This window comes from Ipomoea nil, unplaced genomic scaffold (genome assembly GCF_001879475.1).
Source record: "Ipomoea nil cultivar Tokyo-kokei standard unplaced genomic scaffold, Asagao_1.1 scaffold2279, whole genome shotgun sequence".
NCBI lineage: Eukaryota > Viridiplantae > Streptophyta > Magnoliopsida > Solanales > Convolvulaceae > Ipomoea > Ipomoea nil.
The window spans coordinates 1,842,501-1,864,769 of NW_017618707.1; the positions used below are offsets into that span (position 1 = coordinate 1,842,501).

At 35.6% G+C, this 22,269-nt stretch overlaps 3 protein-coding genes across 3 annotated transcripts in view; 2 read left to right on the forward strand and 1 right to left on the reverse strand.

Moving 5' to 3' along the window:
* The window catches only part of LOC109150415, a 1,106-nt gene extending 193 nt beyond the window's left edge, over positions 1-913 (forward strand). The window contains exon 2 of the mRNA XM_019298324.1: positions 83-913. Within this exon, the coding sequence (XP_019153869.1) occupies positions 83-913 (831 nt within the window). The remainder of the gene's footprint in view (positions 1-82) is intronic.
* A 97-nt stretch (positions 914-1,010) lies between these two features.
* On the forward strand, positions 1,011-2,024 carry LOC109150416. The gene has a single exon (XM_019298325.1). It carries the CDS (start codon positions 1,011-1,013, stop codon positions 2,022-2,024), a length of 1,014 nt encoding a protein of 337 aa, XP_019153870.1.
* A 6,780-nt stretch (positions 2,025-8,804) lies between these two features.
* LOC109150418 (palmitoyl-monogalactosyldiacylglycerol delta-7 desaturase, chloroplastic-like) lies at positions 8,805-10,875 on the reverse strand. Its single transcript, XM_019298326.1, has 3 exons — positions 10,642-10,875; positions 9,052-9,195; positions 8,805-8,930 (listed from the first exon to the last, which is right to left on the reverse strand). Exons 1-3 carry the CDS (start codon positions 10,873-10,875, stop codon positions 8,805-8,807), a joined length of 504 nt encoding a protein of 167 aa, XP_019153871.1.
* Positions 10,876-22,269: the final 11,394 nt, after the last annotated feature.

Here is a 22,269-nt window from a genome sequence, read left to right on the forward strand (position 1 = left end):
GTTCTTGACAACAAAGGTGGTGAAGTTGGAGTACATGCGGCAGGTGATGGCCTCGGTTTGGCAACCGGTGTGGGGTATGCAGGTTACGGAGATTCAACCGGGGTTGTTTATGTTCATCTTTTATGATGAAACGGATATGCGGAGGGTCCTCGATGAAGGGCCGTGGTCTTTTGATAATAGCACCCTCGTTTGTAGACAAGTGGAACTGGGTACAAGGCCGACAACGGTTGAATTGAACTCGGTGGATATGTGGGTACAACTTTATGACTTACCGTTGGGATATACATCGGAAGCGGTTCTTGAGCAAGCGGCCAATTTTATTGGTTCATTTGTAAAAGTTGATGATCGTTATCCGGGTGCACCATGGAAGATGTTTCACCGGGTCCGTGTGTCAATACCGGTGGATAAGCCACTAAAACGGAGGATGAAACTTATTAAGCGAGATAAGACAAGCTGCTGGGTAAATTTCCGCTACGAACGGTTACATAATTTTTGCTTTTATTGTGGTTTACTGGGGCATGCCTATAAATTTTGTAAGCTGGCAAGGAAATCAGGACTGACTGCGGATAAATTTCCATATACGGCGGACCTGAAGGTGGGGGGAGGTAGCCGGGGGCCAAGACAAGTGGGGGATCCATGGTTGGTACCGCTAGATGGGAAGGGGAAAAGTGTGAAGAGAGGGGAGGGAAAGATGGGAGATACGGCATTGGGTGATGGTGCGGGAGGAGGGGGTGTACGGGTTGGGGAGGAGAGGGCGAGTGAGGGGGTGGTGGTAGCGGCCTCTAAGAGAAGGAGGGGGGATGGGGTGCATGGTGGCAGTATAAGGATGGATGCAGGAGATGTGGTGATGTCTGAGTTCTCAAAAAACGGATTTACGGCGGGTCCTGGTGGTCAGGCTCGCCCATCTCAATGAGTACAATAAGCTGGAACTGTCGTGGCTTGGGCAATCCACAGACAGTTCGTGAAGTGGTGGACATGGTGTCCGTAAGAAGCCCGATTTGGTCTACTTAATGGAAACAAAAGTAGATCGGAGTCATGCAGAAAGACTACAAATTAAGATTGGTTTTGAGGGTCTGTTTTATGTGGATCCAGATAGGAGAGGGGGTGGCTTAGCATTATTATGGAAAAAGAATAATACTGCTAGGCTGTTGAGTTATACAAAGAATTATGTGGATGTGGAGGTAGCTATAAGGGAGAAAGTATGGCGAATGACATGTTTCTATGGGTTCCCACAGAGGCATAGACGCAGGGAGGCGTGGCAATTGTTGAGTGGTTTGAGGGACAAGTCTACACTGCCCTGGGTGGCTTTGGGAGACTTTAATGATTTGTTATACCAGCGCGAAAAGAGAGGGGGGAATCCTCACCCGGATAGTCTGTTGAGAGGCTTTGGAGATACTGTATACAATTGTGGGTTGGTTCAATTGCCAATGCGAGGTCACCAGTTTACATGGGAAAAGGGGAAAGGGACTGATAGGTGGATGGAGGAAAGGCTGGATAAGGTGTTGGTGTCTACACGATGGACTACTTTGCATACTGAGGCATGGGTCGAAAATATTCTAACCCGAAAATCTGATCACTCCGCTCTCTTCCTGAACACTGATATTGTACGGGGCCGCAGACATGGGGGACCGAAACGGTTTCGCTTTGAGATGGCATGGGTTCATGATGACGGTTGTCGGGGGGTGGTGGAGACTGCCTGGCAGGATAGCAGGGATAAGGGGCTGTTGATTTGTCAGCAGCATTGTGGAGGAAGGCTAATGCGGTGGGGTGAGGAGCATTGGCATAAGTTTGGTGACCGTATAAAGCAATTGAGGAAAGAGCAAGATGAACTGCGTCACAGACGGGATTCGGCTGCATTGGCCGAATTTCGCGATATTGAGGAAAGACTGGGACAGGTGGAGATGCAGGAGGATGTATTTTGGAGGCAGCGGGCGAAGCAGCATTGGCTGCATGGTGCGGACTGCAATACCAAATTCTATCACAGGTACGCTTCTGCTCGTAGAAGGAAAAAATTATATTCCTAGATTAAAAAATGATGTGGGTGCATGGGTGGAGGGGGATAATATGAGGAAAGTTGTTTTGGAGTATTATGCTGCTATTTTTACATCGTCTAACACTGAATGTGAGGATCCCATGCTTGATAATTTTGCCCCCCGTGTGACTAGTGAACAGAACACTATGCTCCTTCGCCAGTTTGAATTAGAGGAGGTCAGGAGTGCTTTGTTTGCAATGTTCCCTGACAAAGCACCAGGACCGGATGGTATGAACCCTGGGTTCTACCAGGAATATTGGGATATTGTAGGGGGAGATGTGTCTGAATTTATTGTGAATTGCTTAAACTCAAGCATGCTGCCTGAGGGATTGAATGATACTAATGTGGTCTTAATTCCGAAGAAAGATGTGCCTGAGACAGTAGCTGATATGAGACCAATAGCACTGAGTAATGTTCTGTACAGAATCATGGCAAAGGTAATAGCCAGTAGGATGAAACCACTTATGGGGAACCTCATCTCAGAGGCCCAGAGTGCTTTTATTCCTGGGAGACTTATTACTGATAATATTTTAATAGCTGCAGAGGTGGGGCATTATTTAAATAGAAAGCAGTGTGGTAGGAAGGGGTGGGCGGCATTGAAGTTGGATATGGCCAAGGCATATGATAGGATGGAATGGCGGTTTCTGAGAAGAATGTTGGAGGTAATGGGTTTTGATGACCGGTGGATTAATTTGTTGATGCAGTGTGTTACTACTGTCCAATATAACATCCTGATTAATGGTGTTAATAGTGGGAGTGTAACGCCAACCAAGGGACTACGACAGGGAGATCCTTTGTCTCCATACTTATTCTCATATGTGCTGAAGGGTTATCTATGTTATTGCGAAGAGCGCAAATGACTGGCTTAATACATGGCTGCAGAGTTGCTAGGGGAGCCCCACATATATCACATCTGTTTTTTTGCAGATGATAGCCTATTATTTTTTAAAGCAGATAATAGAGAGGCAGAAGTAATTAAACAGTGCCTGGGACGATATGAGGAGCTTTCAGGACAAAAGGTAAACTATCACAAGTCCAGTGTCTGTTTTAGCAGAAATACCAGTGTGGAGGATAGGGAAGTGGTGGCAAGTTGCTTACAGGTAGACCAGGCACCCGACTTTGGGAAATATCTGGGGTTACCATCTTTTGTGGGGAGAAATAAGAGGGCAGTGTTCTCATATATTGAGGATAAGATAAAACAGAGAATAAGCTCATGGAACAAGAAATTTCTGACACAGGCAGGGAAGGAAATTCTATTGAAAAGCGTGGCACAATCTATGCCTACCTTTTCAATGAGTGTCTTCTTGATTCCAGACACGGTGTGTTTATCAATCCAGAGAACAATGAACAAGTATTGGTGGGGCACTGGTATGGATAGAGGAATACACTGGAAAGCTTGGGATAAGATGAGTATCCCAAAGAAATATGGAGGAATGGGATTTAAAGATCTCAAGAATTTTAATTTAGCAATGTTGGGAAAGCAGGCATGGCGTCTACTCACAAGTCCAGACACACTTGTTGCAAAAGTCTATAAGGCAAGATACTATCCGAATACCACTTTTATTGATGCCAAGATAGGAGGATGCCCAAGCCACTCATGGAGAAGTATTATGGCAGCTCATGACATGGTGGTGGCACGGGTGCGCAGGAGGATAGGGGATGGTAAAACGACACTAATCTGGGGACACCCATGGTTACCTGATAATCCTAGGCCTTTGGTACAGACTAATATGCCTGTAGAGCTCAGGCATGCTAAAGTGGTAGGTTTAATAGATGAACAAACTGCTACCTGGGACCCACATATTTTAGCAGACTTATTTGATGAGGAGGATGTGAGTAGAATAGTGAGGATACCTGTCAGTCTGGGATATGAGGACTCATGGTATTGGCCCGATGACCCCAATGAGGTATATACGGTTAAAAATGCTTACAGGAACATTATGGGTATTTATGATCACTCACCCGGGGATTTTGAAAAATGGACTAAAATGTGGGGAATGAAAATACCCCCAAAATGGAAGTTTTTTTATGGAGAGCAATTTGTGATATTCTTCCAACAACTAACAACTTGATTATAAAGAGGGTGGAAGTGGATCCCACATGCCAAATGTGTGGGCTAGCGCATGAGAATGTTATGCATACATTCATTAATTGTGATTATTCTAGACATGTTTGGAATATTTCAGGATTGCCAATAACAAATATTGTTGTCAACTCATTCCCCGAGTGGCTAACAATTGTGCTTACAATGTTCACAGAGGATCAAAGTGCAGCGGTGGTGGCATTGCTTTATCGCTTATGGAGGTGCAGAAATTCAATTGTATGGGACGGCACATTGCCGCGCCCTACGACGGCTTGGAGGCAGGCCACGGCGGCACTGCACTCCTACCAGCAGGTAGCGCGCCGCGGCTCGGCATCCCCCACGGCAGCTACGGCGGACAGCAGCGGCGGCTCTACCCCACGATGTTATGTGGATGCGGGATATCGGGAAGACACGGGAGAGGCTACATACGGTATTGTGTTGCTGTCTCCGGAGGGATCTTTTCTAGCGGCAAAAAATGGAAGACTATCGAATTGCTTGTCACCGTTTATGGCAGAGACTTTGGCATGTAAGGAAGCTCTATCCTGGCTATTGGAAAAGAATATAACAACAGTATCCCTTCAAACAGACTGTTTACAGCTCAGGAATGCTATACGACAGAGATCAGCTATCATAATGTCCTATGTTGGAGTAATAGTAGACCAATGTAGGAATTTAATTTCGTCTTTTAATTATGTCTTGTTAAATCATATTTCTAGGCAGATTAACGCGCATGCGCATACGTTAGCTTTTGTTCAGGATCAAGCTATGTATTGGAATTATATCCCCCCCAGACTGCATTGCAGCTTTGATTCATTAATACAATCATTCATTGGTTGGCTTTCAAAAAAAAATAGCAAACACTTTATTCATAAATAATATTATATTTTTCAGTATAAGTATTACATTTTTCATCCTTACTCGACCGTCTCACGGACACGATCTTACACGAGTTTTTGCAATAATATAAATGTTTTACAACAACAATAACAATACACTGCATTTAAAAATAATATGAAAGTGTTCATATGAATCATATCATATATCCACCACCACAACAACAACAAATGAAAGTGTTCATATGAATCATCCACCACAACCGCAACAACAATTAGAAATTATATATATACTCGACCATTGCATTCTTCTCGATCATTTCATGTCCTCGATCTATTTCAAAGATTGCATGATCTAAATAGTTTCCATTGAGCTATTTTTGAAAGCCATCTTTCTCTTTTGGGCATTAGTTGGCAATTTGACGTCAGTTGCTAGACCAACAGCTTGGAGTGCCCACACAATACTCCAAGTAATGTCAAGTTGATACCACTCAAGACCATGTCTAGCTGAAAACTCAAAGGCATGGTGATTATTATGCCAACCCTCTCCAAATGCAAGCAATGCTATTAACCTGACGATACGATGATAATAGTTTATATCCAAGTTAAACTTTATAAGATGAGAAAAGAGCAAATACCAATTTTGGTCCGATGAGTATTAGTAAAATGACAATTTTGATCCACTACATGTTCTTAACAATTTTCATCAACGACTATTGAATTGTTTTAGTACCAATTTTCATCCATGATTATTATTTTAGTGCTAAAATTCATCACACTAGTCACCTCCACGTTTCATATATGCCAAAATATAAAATTATTAAGGATATTTTTGTCTTTTTCAAATTAAGATCTCAATTTGAGCATGACTAAAGGAATTTAAGTCTAAAAATCTATTCCAATTCACAGTTCTCCTCGTCAAATTAAGGTAGGATGATAAGGAGAACTGCAAATTGGGATCGATCTTAGGGCTTAAATCTCATTATTAATGCTCAAATTGGGATCTTAAGTTGAAAAGGACAAAAACACTCTTAAAAATTTTAGTTTTTGGCATGTCTTAAATGATTGAGTGATCGGCGTGATGAATTTTGACACTAAAACAATAGTCGTGGATGAAAATTTGTACTAAAACAATAATCGTGGACGAAAATTGGTTGGAATAAAACTTATGAACCAAAATTGTCATTTTACTAATACTCGTGGGACCAAAATTGGTATTTACTCTATAAGAAAATGTTATCAATAGATCGCTAGAATGATAACACATTAAAGATTTTTACAAACCAATTATTTGTAGATAGATCGCTCGTGTTCCATGCTCGATTTCCTCAATGGTGACATGCAGAATTCACAAAAGATGTTACGTGATACACAAACACAATTCTTACTCCCTGTAAAAGAATATTAATTTTTTTTTAGAAAAGGTTATTTATTGATTAATCAATCAGTAGACATACCAAAAGAAAAAAGAAAAAAAAAAAAAAAAAGAGATGAAATCTAAGTCTAAGACACGTAAATAAGGAGCTCATTTTCCTTATTTAATTTCCAAACACTATTACTCTTATTTAGAGTCTTTTTTCTTTTTTTTTTTTTTAATTTTTAAGTCTCAGTTTGTGGTAAATAATCAATAACAAACCCTAGCAATAGTATAAGTCATTAGTTTCAAGGGAAACATAAATAGAACTGAGTTTATTGGTGAAAAATACTCAAACATTTAGGTATCATAACAATTATATTCAAACCTCTTTATAACTTGAAATTTTAATATCAAATCTTTGTATCTTGAAACAATTATATCCAATTATAAAATTCAATTCAATAAAAATTCTAACATAACCCGACTTTAAAAATTTGTAGTACAATTATTTAAAAGATAAAATCATAATAAAAGCATTTTAAAAAATATAATTGTATAAAATTGTTACTTCATACAACTAAAATTTTTATATTAAACATCCAAAAAAAAAATAAATTATATTGTATGTATAAAATTGTTACTTCATACAATTAGAGGTTAATTAACTTTACTTAACTTTTGAGAAAAGGGAAGTACGAGATGTCAAGATCAAGGTGCATGTTTGATGAAAAGTCTCTTATTAGCCACTTAATTATGAGTCATGAGAATGTCATTAAAAGTGTTCTAATAGTCTGGAATGACTTTAAGAAAAGTTTCCGGCCTCCCTGTTAAAACACACCTGTTATCTCGCCAATTGACTATTCCCCTCCTTCCTTATTACTTGTTATTAATTACAATTTACAACTATGCTTGTTTTTGTTGTTTGCATCAACCAACCTTTATTGAGGGTTAAATTTTTTGTTGTTTGCATCAACCAACCTTTATTGAGGGTTAAATTTTCACGAGAAGATTGTGTACTTTGTGCTTGAGAAACATATATAAGCTTTACATTGATCTATCATCAATCAAGAGAATGACAATCTCACCCCCAATTATACTCAATCATCATATTAATATATTAAAAACATTAAACAATTTAAAAAGAATTTGAAAAATATCAAGAAATTGAGGCTTAGCAATTCAAACAATACTTAAGCTTTAGACTATTAGTTTTATCAAGTTCAAGAAAACAATAAAGTTTCAAATTTTAAAATTAGAATTTTACAGTTATCATTTAAAACAAATTAAATGGAAAAACATTTGAATTAGGTCCTGTTTGGTAAAATGGCTGTTAGCTGATAGCTGTTAGTTGTTAGCTGATTGTGTTAATTAGAGGGTATAAATAGTTGATAACATTAGCTGGTTGTAGAAAAGTGTTTGGTAAATTAGCTGTTAGCTGATAGCTGTTTGGTATAATTTATTTTCTCAAAAAGCTAATTGAAAAAGTTGCTTGGAGTAGCATTTTGAATTTTAGCCTTTTGGAGTTGCAAAAAGCTAATTAATCAAATATTTATATTGATATTTTAACTAAATCAAACAATTAATAGTGGTCAAATAAGTCAAAATTGGCCTATAGGCCAATTTGTTACCAAACAGGGCCTTAATCAATTAACTAATTATATGTATTTAAATGTTTTAAGTAATTAACCTATTATTATATGGCCAAAGGCCTTGTAGTCGAGTGGCATAATTGTGAACCCTCAAATGAGAGGTCTCAGGTTCGTACTCTAGTGTGGGGGCATTGATTTTTTGTACATTATCATAGTTTATGAATTAATAACAACAAAATGATAAAACATATCTTAAATGTATTCTAAGGACAAAATTTTCACTTCCACACTTTATATTGTTTGGTTCCCTTTCCACTTTTCAAACATATAATTTTGGTATAGATATAAATTAAAAGTGTAAGCACAAATGATTCCCCTTTCCTAATTGGTAACATCATACATCAAATAATATATCTTTATATTTACTGGTAGTTAATTACTTATTATCATAATTTACCTAAGATAACTAATAAGAGGCAATCCAAGTTATACTGCTCAATGATGTCCTTATTTTTTGTATTTATGGATCGGAGTTGTATGTTATGTTGAAATGTAGTACTTTAATATTTTTGGACTAATTGTCATTACACGGTATATTATTTCATTTGTTAAATATTAAATATTAAATAAATTTACTTTTTTGAATGCTACTGACTCACAAAGAGCCAATAACGCCTTCATTGAAGCTCAAACTCACAACCTTCCAAATGGAAGTCCAACCCGAGTATCATTAAACCACATGGTTTTGGTATTAAATGAATTTACTTAATTGTACTTATTTTAAAATATTCTAAATAGAAAAACATTTTTGTGTTATAAATACAGGAAAACATCAATAAGTACCAAATTCATCAGAATAGGCAAAGATGAAAACGAGGAAAAATGCATACCATGCCCCAAATTAAACTATTTATGAAAATCCGCCTACGGCATATAGCAATGTCGCAAGTATAATAGGATTAATAATATAGGTATTATGAATGAACTTGTAGAAGAATTGATTCTCCAAATCAGCTATATTTGTCGGCCTTTCACTCTACACAAAAATATGAATTAATTAAAACAAACCAAACAATATAATTCTCTAACATATGAAATGCCAAAAATGTAATAATCTAAGAGAATTATTTAATTTGAGTATTATAAATATTACGTACCCTTTCATTAGCGGATTTAGTGTCATATATCCAACCTATGTGACTGTACCAAAATCCTTCAATATTGGGGATGTGAAGATCATTTTTAGTATCCACATAATGATGGTGATATCTATGGTTACTCACCCAACCAATTGGATCTCCCTATCAACCAAATGGTAAAGTAGCATTAAAGCTATGTTATATAAAGGTGAAAAGGAGCATTCCTTAATTTTGTAATTTATGTTAAGGCAAAGCGTTTGTCAACTATAAGCCTATTTTACGGGTCTCAATTTGTGACACGTGTAAGTTCTAATAAAAATGGGTCATAACATAATTGATTATATAATTAATATTTTAAACCTTATATATATATATATATATATATATATATATATATATATATATATAATACTTTATAGCATAAATATAGTACTTTATAGCAAAACTCTAATAGAAATTTTGCAGGAAATAAAATAATAATATAGCAGAATTGCATTTGCATATATAATCATACTTTATAGAATAAATATAGTACTTTATAATAAAATTGTAATAGACAATTAGCAGGAAATAAATTAATAACGCCTACATGCACATATATAATATGTTAACTGGAGACACATAATATGCAATTTAATTATATATTAGGTGCCTGTACTTAACATATTATGTGTTACTGTATTCATAGTCTACCTAGCTACTTAAACACACGATATATATATATATATATATATATATATATATATATATATATATATATATATATATATATATATATATATATATATATATATATAATCGCACTCAGGTGCGAATGCTTCACCCAGGAGCAAAATAGGAATGGATTTTGTCTGTCCACGTGTCCAGATCTAATGGATGAGAAACACTGATTTTTTCAAAAAAGCGCGGTGGCATTTTGTAAATAATTGAACATCGAAGTGCAAGTAAAATGTATTACAAGTGCATGTAAAATGTATTATAGGTGCAAGTAAAAATTTACATTGAGCATCAATACTAAGTGCACCTATAGTTATAAGTAGTTGCACATATAGTTATAAGTAGTTGCACCTAGGTGCATGAATGTTTGCGGGTGGTTTTCAGGGGTATTACTACCCGCTGAACTCAGATCAATGAATGTTAACTAAGCAAAATTACATGCACTTATAGGTGAAAGTAGGTGCACCTATAGTTATAAGTAGTTGCACCTATAGTTATAAATAGTTGCACCAATAGTTATAAGCACACCCAGGTGCATGAATGTTTGCGGGAAGTGAATGCTAACAAGGCAAAATTACATGCACTTATAGGTGAAAGTAGGTGCACTTGTAAGTGATTTTACTTGCACTTCGATGTTCAATTATTTACAAAAATGCCACCGCGTTTTTTTAAGCTATTAGATCTGGACACGTGTCGTGCGCTAATTCGTTCGCATATTTCTTCCTGGCACTTATTCGCACCTGAGTGCATCCATATATATATATATATATATATATATATATATATATATATATATATATATATATATATATATATTTATTTATTTATTTATTTATTTATTTATTTATTTATATATATAATAAAGAAATTTGAATCACATGAATATGAGACCTGAAGAGCATGAACACCGCAATAGGTAAAAAAGTACTCGAGCCATTTGGGAAGTTTGAAACTTCTGTGGCTCAGATTCCTATGATAAGAGAGGGTAATACCCAACCCAGTGACGATGTACAACCCATACGCAATGCCAAAAGCATTCCAACTGAAACAAAATGGGGCAAACAGACAAAGCCAATGTATCAACGGAAACAGGACCACCTTCGATATCTGCGAGCCGGGCCCCATTTCAAAACATTTTGCCATTCTCCTCCAAAACTCAACCCTCGTCTGATTCTTTGCCACTTGTGGGGTGCCTTCTCCGTCATTAGAAGCCGGGCGAAAGCACACAATGGGTGATAATAAGAGAAAATTTCAATTTTGGTCATATGACTATAGGGGTTTTGTTAATTTTAATACCTGATTTTTAAAAATGTCAATTTAGTACCTTGAGTATGTAATTTTTGTCAATTTTAGTCACTCCGACCAAATTACTGACCAAATTTCGTCGGAAAAAAGACAATTTTACCAGACTTCAAAAGACGATTTTGCCCCTCAAATTATAGACTAAATGAATGATTAAGTTTTTCCGGTAAAGTTTGGCCGATAATTTAACCGGAGTGACCAAAATTGATAAAAATTGCATAGTCAAGGTACTAAATTGACACTTTTAAAAGTCAGATATTGAAATTAACAAAGCCCCTATAGTCATATGACCAAAATTGAAATTTTCTCGTGATAATAATAACCTTTTATATTTTTCCTCCTTGCAATTAAAGAATCCATTTTGTCCTAGTTGTGTTGTGGGGATTTGAGTCTGCCTAAGTAAAGGGCTGCAGGTTTGTGGTAGTGAAAAGAAAAATGGTTTAGCAGCTAGTGACGGCCACATTGACAACGATGATAAGGATGCCATTTTCTTTAATTTTGTGTGCCTTTAATTGGTTTGGTAATTTTCTCATATATATATACACACCAAGACACAAGATAAAGCTAGCAATAGTAGCACAGCAGGAACTTGGGAACCACCATTAAAGGGATGTACATTAACCATGCCCTTACAATAGTAACAAATTATATATCTTATTTCAGTACTTCTTTTTAAGAAAAATGGTTAAACAGCGTGTGTATGTAATTTTTTTTTTTTTTTAATCATCATCATCATTATTATTAGAGAAAATTGTAAAAAATGCCCCTCTATAATATGCGAATTATCAATGTCACCCCTGAATTATGAGTGGTGTAAATGTTGCCCCTCAATTATCAAAATGGTGCACATATAACTCCTCCCGTAACGGACCTGTGGTTCCCCAACGCTGTCCATCGCTGGTACTTCGAATCGAGGGAGGAAAAAACAACTAAATTACATATTTACTCCGACTTAACGGTGTCGTACACTAACGGGGAACCACATGTCCGTTACGGGAGGGACTATATGTGCACTGTTTTGATAATTGAGGGGCAACATTTACACCACTCATAATTCAGAGATGACATTGATAATTGGCATATAGGGATGGCAACGGGACGGGGCGGGGGCGGGGAGTATACTCCCCGTCCCCGTCCCCGTCCCCACGACCCCGTCCCCATCCCCGGCGGGGAATTGATAATATTTCCCATCCCCACAGGGAATTAGCCGGGGACGGGAATTCCCCATTCCCTATCAACTCCTAGTCAAAATGTTAAATTTTTAGTTTTTGTTAATAAAAAATTTAAAATCTAAGTCTTAGTTTCAAAACTAAAATACTAACTCTACAAATAAATAAATAAATAAAATACTAACAATATACTATTTATATTTATATATGGAAGTATATACAGTAGCAATACTGCAACTTATATAAACAGTAACAACTTTAACTATATATATATATATATATATATATATATATATATATATATATATATATATTCATTACATATATAAATATATATAGTATTCTGTTAGTATTATATATATATATATATATATATATATATATATATATATATATATTATTAGGGGACGGGGCGGGGCGGGGAGGGGTATCCCCGTCGCCGTCGCCGTCCCCGTCCCGTACGGAGAATTACACATATTTCCCGTCTCCGTCTCCGATCCCTAAAAATTTTCCTCATCCCTGTCTCTTTCGAGGCGGGGATCAGGGATCCCCGTCGAGGACGGGACACATTACTATCCTTATTAATATATTATAGAGGGGCATTTTTTTTTTTTTACAATTTTCCCTTATTATTATTAATGAATTTGAGGATAAGGGTGTACGTTGGCATACTGCAGGTATCCAATTATATATCGACTTTCAAGGCTATCTTATCATATCCGTAGATGCTCTTCAATTTGGCATGATGAATTTGTTTCAGGTGTTTTTTTTTATAGTACAAGGATACTATTTTTAGTATGGTCAATAAATATAACATAATTTATTGGCATGATGAATTTGTTTCAGGTGTTTTTTTTTATAGTACAAGGATACTATTTTTAGTATGGTCAATAAATATAACATAATTTATTGGCAAAAACATGTGTCAGATCATCAATTTTATAAATCCTTATCGGTGAGACAGATCAGGTCCAGATGAAAATGTAATACTAATTAATAATAAATTCTTTATCACTTATATCAAAAAGTATAATACTTTTGTAAAAAAAGAATATAATATTTTTACATTTTAATTTAAAAGTACTACATTTTTTCTCGTATTACATTTTTTCGTGTAAGTAACAAACACTTGTTAACATCACTTATAAAGGAAAGTGTAATATTTTTTAAAAAAATGTAATACTTTTAAATCAAAATGTAAAAGTATTACATTTTTTTTTTCTAAAGCATTACACTTTCCCTTCTTATAATAAGTAGCAAACACTTCATTCATGACTATTATTATATTTTCCACTATAAGTATTCCATTTTCATATAATTTAAGAAAAAAAATTATATTATCATAAATTTGAATAAGTTTATAAATAATAAGACCAGGACTATGTGGTGGTACCCAGGTTGGACTTTCATTTGTCAGGTTGTGAGTTTGAGCTTCAGTGAAGGCGTTATTGACTCTTCGTGTTTTAGTAGGTTGATAGAGACTACATTGTAATAGAGCCAGTAGCATTCAAAAAAAATAAAAAGATATTTAAAGAACAATAATGAAGAAGTAAAATCATATATTACAAATTTAAAAACTTAAATACAATTTTCATATTCTATTTTACCTGTCTTACTTTCCTTTTTAGTATATCCCAAAATGTTGTCCTCTTCCCAAAATTGAACATCACCATCATTCTACTTTTTCCAAATTACCCTTATGTCTTTTGCTTTCTTTATTGTTTTTGTTTCCAAAAGCGAAAAAGTGAAGGGCATAATTGAAAAATACATAACATTTACTTTATTTCTTAAAAAGCGTGTAAAAAGTAAATGTGACAACCAATTCGGGATGAAGGGAGTATAATATAAGAAAAAATGGCACTTCTTTTCATAGAATAATAACATTTGTCATTTCTTAATTATACTGTCACCTTTTTTTTTTGTTCCTCAATTATTTGTGAAGTTTTTTTTTTTTTTTTTTTTTTTTTCCTTAATTGTCTATAACAGTGATTTTTTGCATCAATGCTTGAAAGTAATTGAATAGTATAATTGTAGTTTTCTTTTTAAAAAATTTGAATTTCATTTTCTTGATTAGCTCTGTACGTGAAAATGAAGTATGAACACAGCTTCCACAGACACCACAATTTTTCTATCTATGATTTATATCCAAGTTGGATTTGGTCCAACATAACTATCACGCATTAACTTCGTACCATCACAATTGACAATTCTATATGAACATAACATTAATGTCTTTATGTGTGTGTTCTTTGATTTCCGACACAGAACTATTATTTCATTGAAAACTTGATGCTTCAACTTTCACAAAAAACAAAATACTAAGCGGCCTTTTGGTTCACGGGGCAAGAATAATAAGTAAAATTGGATAAATGATGTTAAAGGATGCTTTTACCCTTATTTTTCACAGCCAAAACGGTTGAAACTTGAAAGTAACGGACATGGCAAGTTGAAATTCAAAAGTCGAAGATTACGGATAATCAATTTGAAAGTCACCATACTCGGAGGACCCTATATGACATTAACTCTTATTATTAATTATTTTTTAGTTGGTAGACTTGTTTATTTATATAACTTTGAGAATGAAATTAAAAAAAAAAAAAAATCGCTAGCAATTGCATTGTCTTCTCACATAATGAGTTATTGATTCACCATAATTTATCCATTCATTATATTTTCGGGCCCAATGTGAAAGCCCTGAGTTGATAATGTACATCCCCTGAATACAATGTACATTTTTTTTGTACTGAATGTACATTATTTTTGTACTAAATGTATATTATTTTAATGTAGACAAAATATAGCTCACACAACTTATGTGGACCATGGTTCACACAATAATGATTGCTGTTTTATACAGAGTATGTTCATTATTTCAACAATATACTTAAAAATGAACATTTAGTACACAAAAATGACCATTCAACATACTAATAATGATCTTCTCAAAAAAACATACTAATAATGAATTTTATGTCAATAATTCATCTCGTAAAGTGGACCATAATCCATGGTATCATGATTGATATTATGTATGATTGATATTATGTATTCAGTATTGTATCGTATTTGACTTGTGATTGATGTTTAGTTTTGATTAGTTAAATTGGTACTTGGTAGGAATAGGTGATGAGGTGTATAAATAAAGACAATTAAGTTAATTATTGTCCCTCTTTAATTTGGCTGCAACGTGTAGAGCTTAATTGGTGGAGAGCGTGAATATGCAGTTTTGCTTCCATCAGCATTAAAAGTCATGGATGAGAAGCTAATATAGCTACTTGTTCTAGAAATAGACAAATCAAATTACAATATAAAACTCAAGACAATTAATTAATGAGGGCAGCAGCTTTAGCAGCAATGAGTTACTGATTGGAGTGGATATATGGTGGGGATTGACAAGCAGTGGTGGAGGATATATATATAGCAGAGGTCATCATTCAGAATAAGCGTGGAAGAGGCCGGGGATTAGAGGAAACTCCCAAAATGATCCTTTGAATCAGTTTGGATTCAATTAAAAAAAAGTCATATGACCAATTTGAGAAATGACAATTTGAAAATAGTTGAAAATCATTTTAAACTAAAAATTAAGTTATACTTGAAAATTATTTTGAAAACTAAAAAAAAAAACAAAAAAAAACTTGGAAATCATTTTTGAAATAGAGCACACTTAAAAATCATTTTAAAACTTAAAAGAATATTTAAAAATCATTTTTAAATTAGAGAACACTTGAAAATCATTTTTAAAACAAAAGAGCACATTTAAAAATTATTTTTAAACTATAGAACACTTGAAAAGCACACTTGAAAATCATTTTTAAACTAAAGAGCACACTTGAAAATTGAAATCATATAAATATTAATAGTACTTAAACCAAATAAAAGGAAACCTGGTGTGGTTTTAGTTCTTAACACACAGTTAGTAACACAAGTTAGGACTAAGTGCCACAGTCCTGCGTCATGAAGGATCTATGGAAGAAGATACACACAACTTTGATTCAAGCTACAATATGAAGAAAGTTCTAAACAACACTAAGTTCTAGCTAGTTTTAGCACAAGATTATTTGCCAACCTAACATATAAGAAAGGAAAAATTATAATTTATACCCTCACAAATATATGTCAATTATCAATGTCACTCCTGAATTATTAGTGGTGTAAATGTCATCCCTCAATTTTCAAAACGTGAGGTAGTCACCATGGGGCACACTCTACCGACTTAAAGTTATTTGGGCTTTAAATTTTAAATATTTTTGTTATAAGCCAATAATTTATTTTTAAACACTTTCACCAATATTGCATTAATTATTTTTTCTTCATCGAAAACAAAATGGAAAAATTTTAGATGAGAGTAAATCATAAATCTGGTAAGTAATTTTATTTAATTTAAAAGTAACGTATAACTATCATATCATAATTTAGTAGAATTATTACAGTTGAATAATTAATGCTTTTTTATGCGACTAGAAAATCCCAACCATCACATGATAGTGTATACTATGTAAATTTTGTAAATTGCATAAAAAATACTTGGTGTGATGGACTCGATCGACAAAGTGTTAGTAAAATTGAACTCGTGACTATTTTTATTATTATGGGATTAATTTAACATGAATATGATTAGTTTTTATTAAATGATTATTTACAATAGATAGCTACTACTGACACTCTGACAACAAAAATTTATAATTTATAATATTTAAATAAAAATACAGTAGTATTTTAAATCTCTCCTTTTTCACTACTTTGACTCATAGCAGTTAATTTGGGCAAATTATATCGTGCACCGCGGTGCATAATCGATTATGCACCGTGCATCAAAACGACGTCGTTTTGTTAAATGAAAATAAACGGCATTCGTTTTTCGCCGTTCCGCACCCTTCCGAAAAAAGTAACTCTGTTATTCAGTTTCATTTCGTATACATTGCAGTTTCGGTTCAACACAACTACAGTTTCATTTTGATATAACTACAGTTTCATTCGATATTTATAGACTCAAATATGTGAAAATGTTATTTAATTTTATTTTATATACACTATAGTTTCATTAAAACACAATTACATGATCATTTTGATATAATTACAGCTTCATTGTACAATATACACTCAAATATGTGAAATATTATTCAGTTTCATTTTATATACACTGCAGTTTCATTTCACTACAACTACAGTATCATTTTTGATATAACTGGAGTGTCGGTTTAGATATACTGTAGTGTCAGTTGATATTTAATAAACCAAACAAGCAGACTCTGTTAATGGTAACGGCGAGCCGTTTCTTTACTTAAAGAAGCGGCACCATTTTTTACCGCGGTGCATATGATATAACGATGGTTAATTTGAGACCACGACACCTGTGAATGGAAATAAACAAACAAAAAAAAATGTCTTGCTTTCCTTTCAAAAAAAGGAATGTCTTGCTTTCTTTCTTGTTGACCTATGCTTCTATTGTACTTTGTTCCTTTATTTGGCTCTATTGTTTGTTCTCATTCTTATTTTTAGTTTATTTATCGATTGCTTAAGTTTGTCTCTTGCCTTATTTTCTTCTTTAGCACTTAGACACACAAATTAAAGTACATATACTCTAACATTATGTTTAATATGGTCTCTTTATTTAAATTTTGATTAATTATTTGTGTCGGTTAAATATGATAATCTCGTCAGCTATTTATTTATTTATTTATTTTTTAACAAAGTTAAAATAATATTGCTTTGATTATATTTAATTAAGGAAAAATTGCAATTTATGTCCCTCTATAATATGTCAATTATTAATGTCACTCCTAAATTATCAGTGGTGTAAATGTTGCCCCTCAACTTTTAAAACGGTACATATATTGCCTATTCCGTACCGTATAAGAAAAAAATTGAAGAGCAACATTTACACTAATAATAATTCAAGAGTGACATTAATAATTGGCATACTATAAAGGGACATAAATTACAATTTTCTCTTTAATTAATTACTTTTTTGGGTGACTTATCCACTATGCTAGAAAAGTACTGATAATGAATCAACTTGGTTACAATTAATGTCGAACTATTTGAAATATAATTGGTTTATTTATAAGATTAAAATGAATTGGCAAGTACATGATCTGGCCATTGGAGAAGTACTTAATTAGAGGAGGGAAAAAAAAAACAAGAACAAAGAAAAAAAACTAAACACACAAGTGTAATAGAATATGAAAAGTTGTAGTTTATTCATTGTATGTACAGAGCTTTATATAGATTACAGAGCCATAAAATAAGGTGGGGTTATACCTAACCACAAGACTAGGCAAAGGAAAAGTATTAACCAGAAATATAACAATCAGAGAGATATAATCAAGAGGCTAATACTAAGTCTTCACATGCCCCTGCAAGATTGAGGCACCGTCAGCGAGCCCAAGCTTGGACCAAAACACAGCAAACAAACGATAACTAAGCGGTTTAGTCAGCAGATCAGTCACCTGCTCAATTGATCGGACATAGCTAACACGTAGAGCACCAGACGTGACCTGCTCGTGCACAAAAAAAAAGTCAAGCGCCAAGTGCTTCATTCGTGAGTGAAAAACCGAGTTTTTGCACACATACGAGGCACTTAAGTTATTAGTAATTAATTGCGATGGAGAACGCAGACCAACACCAAGCTCACGTAACAAACTTTGAACCCACATAACTTTAGCAGCGGAATTAACAAGCGCCTGGAATTCAGCTTCCGTGGAGGATCGAGACACAAAGCGTTGTTTAGTAGACTTCCAAGAGAAAAGATTGGAACCAAAAAACACACAGTAGGCCGTGTTGGATCGCCCCCCGTCACGAACATCCCCCTAGTCAGAGTCTGAATATGCTACAAGAGAGAGGGGACAACCACGCCGAAAGTATAATCCAAAGTGCAACGTACCCTTTAAGTAGCGTAGGACCCGCTTTGTAGCTTGCCAATGACTCTTAGTTGGCGATGCCATAGATTGAGCCAAGCGATTCACCGCAAACGAAACATCAAGCCTGGTAATCACCAAGTATTGGAGGTGCCCAATGACGCGACGATAAGCCGTGGAGTCAAAAGGCGTAGCATCTGCACCTAAATCAACCGAGGTACACATCGGAGTAGAAATTGGCTTCGCCCCCGTCATGCTAAACTGTTCCAGTATGTCAACCACATACTAACTTTGAGACAAAAACAGACCAGTTGCCGTAGACACGACTTCAACGCCCAAGAAGTGATGCAACGGACCCAAATCCTTTAACGAAAACCGCTGAGATAGGCGACAGACAAAAGTCGCGGTGAAAGCATCATTGTTGCCTGTAACAATAATGTCATCTACATATACCAAGAAATACAAGAGAACATCACATGTACAACAAATAAATAGGGAAGAGTTTGCCACAGACTTCTTAAAACCAAAAGAAATGAGAAAGTCAGATAATTCAAGATACCAAGCCCGATGGGCTTGCTTTAACCCATAAATAGCCTTTTTCAAACGACAAACATGATTAGATTTCTCGTCATCAACAAACCCCGCAGGTTGTGCCATATAGACTTTCTCGAATAGTGTACCGTTTAAAAAGGCATTATTCACGTCCAATTGACGTAACACCCAACCTCACGATAATGCAATGCCTAAGAATGACACGCATAGTGATCGGTTTAACCACCGGGCTAAAGGTCTCAAAGTAGTCTCGTCCCGGTTCCTGTAAAAAACCCTTGGCAACCAGTCGAGCCATGAACCTGTCTAGAGAGCCATCAGCTCTGCGCTTAACCCTGAACACCACTTACAACCAACCACATTACGATTGGCCCAGGGCACTAACTCCCAAGTAGAGTTCTTCACCAGCGCATTAAACTCATTTGTCATAACAGTTCGCCACAAGTCACACTTCAACGCTTGGTCTACAGTGCGTGGTTCAACAGACGGAGAAACCGGATGCTAGGTCGTCAGATTCACAAATTTACCGCCAAAGTACTTAGGATTCGGACGACGCTGCCTGTTCGACTGCCGCAAGGGAGGGAGCACAGTAGCTTGATCCGCTACGACCGTATCATCATTCCCGTCAACCTGCATGGAATTCGCCTATGTGGAGGAAGTCGATCGACAAGGAACCTGCTTGCGTGGAACTAGCCGACCGGACTGGACACACCGCCTCCACCGACTGAGATACTCGTTCAGATGGCGGCTGTTCCTGAAGACCAACGGCCAGCGGTGAGTTTGGAACTGCCAAGCCAACCAGCGACTCACCATGAGGAATAGCAGACACCGACGACGACGGTGCAAAAGCAGCGTGCGTCGTGCCAGCCCTCGAACCCTGACCAGACGACGAAGGAGCTACCGGCGACGCCACTGTAGTGACCGCCAAGGCTGACAATGGGTGAGGCTGTACCGGCGCCGGCGCTGTAGCTACGTCCGTCGTCAAGGCCAAGGTACGTGAATGATGTTCACCAGTAAGGGGCATTCCAATACGACCTGTAGTAAAGGAAGAAGACAAAGGCAGAAGCTCACCCACGTTCAAACACACATCTGGGTTAGTTGACATAGATTTACAAACCATGCTCTGGAATGGAAATTCATTTGGCACAAACTGGACGTGACGCGAAACATAGACTCGCCCACGGGACATTTCTAAACATTTCTAAGCGGACTGACTCAACGAATAACCCAAAAGGGCATTGGGAAGGGACTTTGGATTTAATTTGGCTGGGAAGTAAGGCTTTAACCAATGATAACACAGGCACCGAACGGTCGAATTTTCCGATAGTTTGGGCGTTTATTAAATAATCTCTCATATGGTGTAGAATGACCGAGAATTGCAGTGGACATTCGGTTTATTAGATAAACAACGGTTTGAAACGCATAGGGCCAGTACGAAGCTGGCATGGACGCATAATGGAGCAGCGTCATACCAGTCTCGACAACGTGCCTATGCCGGCGTTCAGCCGACCCATTGTGCTCCGGAGTGTGCGGAGGTGAAGTAAAGTGTGAAATCCCTATAGAATTAAAAATAGGAATCAACTTGATATACTCCCCCCATTATCAGAAAATATTGAAACAATATTATAGGCAAAATAAGTCTCTACCATGCGTTTGAACTGGAAAAATATAGTGAGGAAATCAGACTTAAGTTTAATAGGGAACAATATTATTAGGGCTGTTAACGAACCGAACATAAACGAACGGAGGTTGTTCGTGTTCGTTTGTTAAGGAATTTGGAGTGTTCGTGTTCGTTTGTTAAGGTTTTTGAAAATCATGTTCGTGTTCGTTTGTTAAGCGTTCGTTAACGTTCGCGAACACGTTCACGAACGTGTTCGTTAACCTTAACGAACATGTTCGCGAACGTGTTTGTTAACGTTCGTGAACACGTCCACAAACGTGTTCGTTAACGTTAACAAACACGTTCACAAACATTTTCATTAACAAGCACGTTCACGAACATATTCATTTACGTTCATGAACACTTAATAAACAAACACATGCACATGTTCATGATCACAATTCGTTCGTGAACAATATATAATCTATGTTCATGAACAATAATCAAACAAACAACACAACTACACAACTACAAAACTAATATAATATCATATATATGTTTGTGAACATGTTCGCGAACATTATTAAACGAACACAAACGAGCTTGTTCACAAACATTATTAAACGAACATAAACGAGCTTGTTCACGAACATTAGTAAACGAACACAAACGAGCTTGTTCACGATCTCTTAGCAAACGAGCTTACAACTGTTCAAGCTCTGTTCGTTTATTAACCGAGCTCTAAATTTTGTTTGTTAATGTTCGTTTACCTTTAACAAACGAACATAAACGAATGCTTACCGAACACGAACACGAGTAGTTTGCCGAAAGCTCTGTTCGCTAACACCCCTAAATATTATAGCCAATATTATTTTTCTCGGTAGAGTGTTGGCTCTGATACCATAATATATTATGGCATATTCAATGTAAGTACAGAGTTTTATATATATTATAGAGCCATAAAATAAGGTGAGGTTATACCTAACCACATGACTAGGCAAAGGAAAAGTATTAACCAGAAATATAATAACCAGAGAGATAT

What these genes read in the sequence shown, in the direction of transcription:
- LOC109150416 (XM_019298325.1), top strand. Translation starts at nt 1,011, where the DNA reads ATGGAAACAAAAGTAGATCGGAGTCATGCAGAAAGACTACAAATTAAG.
- LOC109150418 (XM_019298326.1), bottom strand. Translation starts at nt 10,875, where the DNA reads ATGGGGCCCGGCTCGCAGATATCGAAGGTGGTCCTGTTTCCGTTGATA. An exon ending in GCGGTGTTCATGCTCTTCAG is followed by an intron (nt 9,196 to 10,641) that starts GTCTCATATTCA and finishes TTTGGTTGATAG; the next exon opens with GGAGATCCAATTGGTTGGGT. An exon ending in CTAAATCCGCTAATGAAAGG is followed by an intron (nt 8,931 to 9,051) that starts GTACGTAATATT and finishes ATTTTTGTGTAG; the next exon opens with AGTGAAAGGCCGACAAATAT.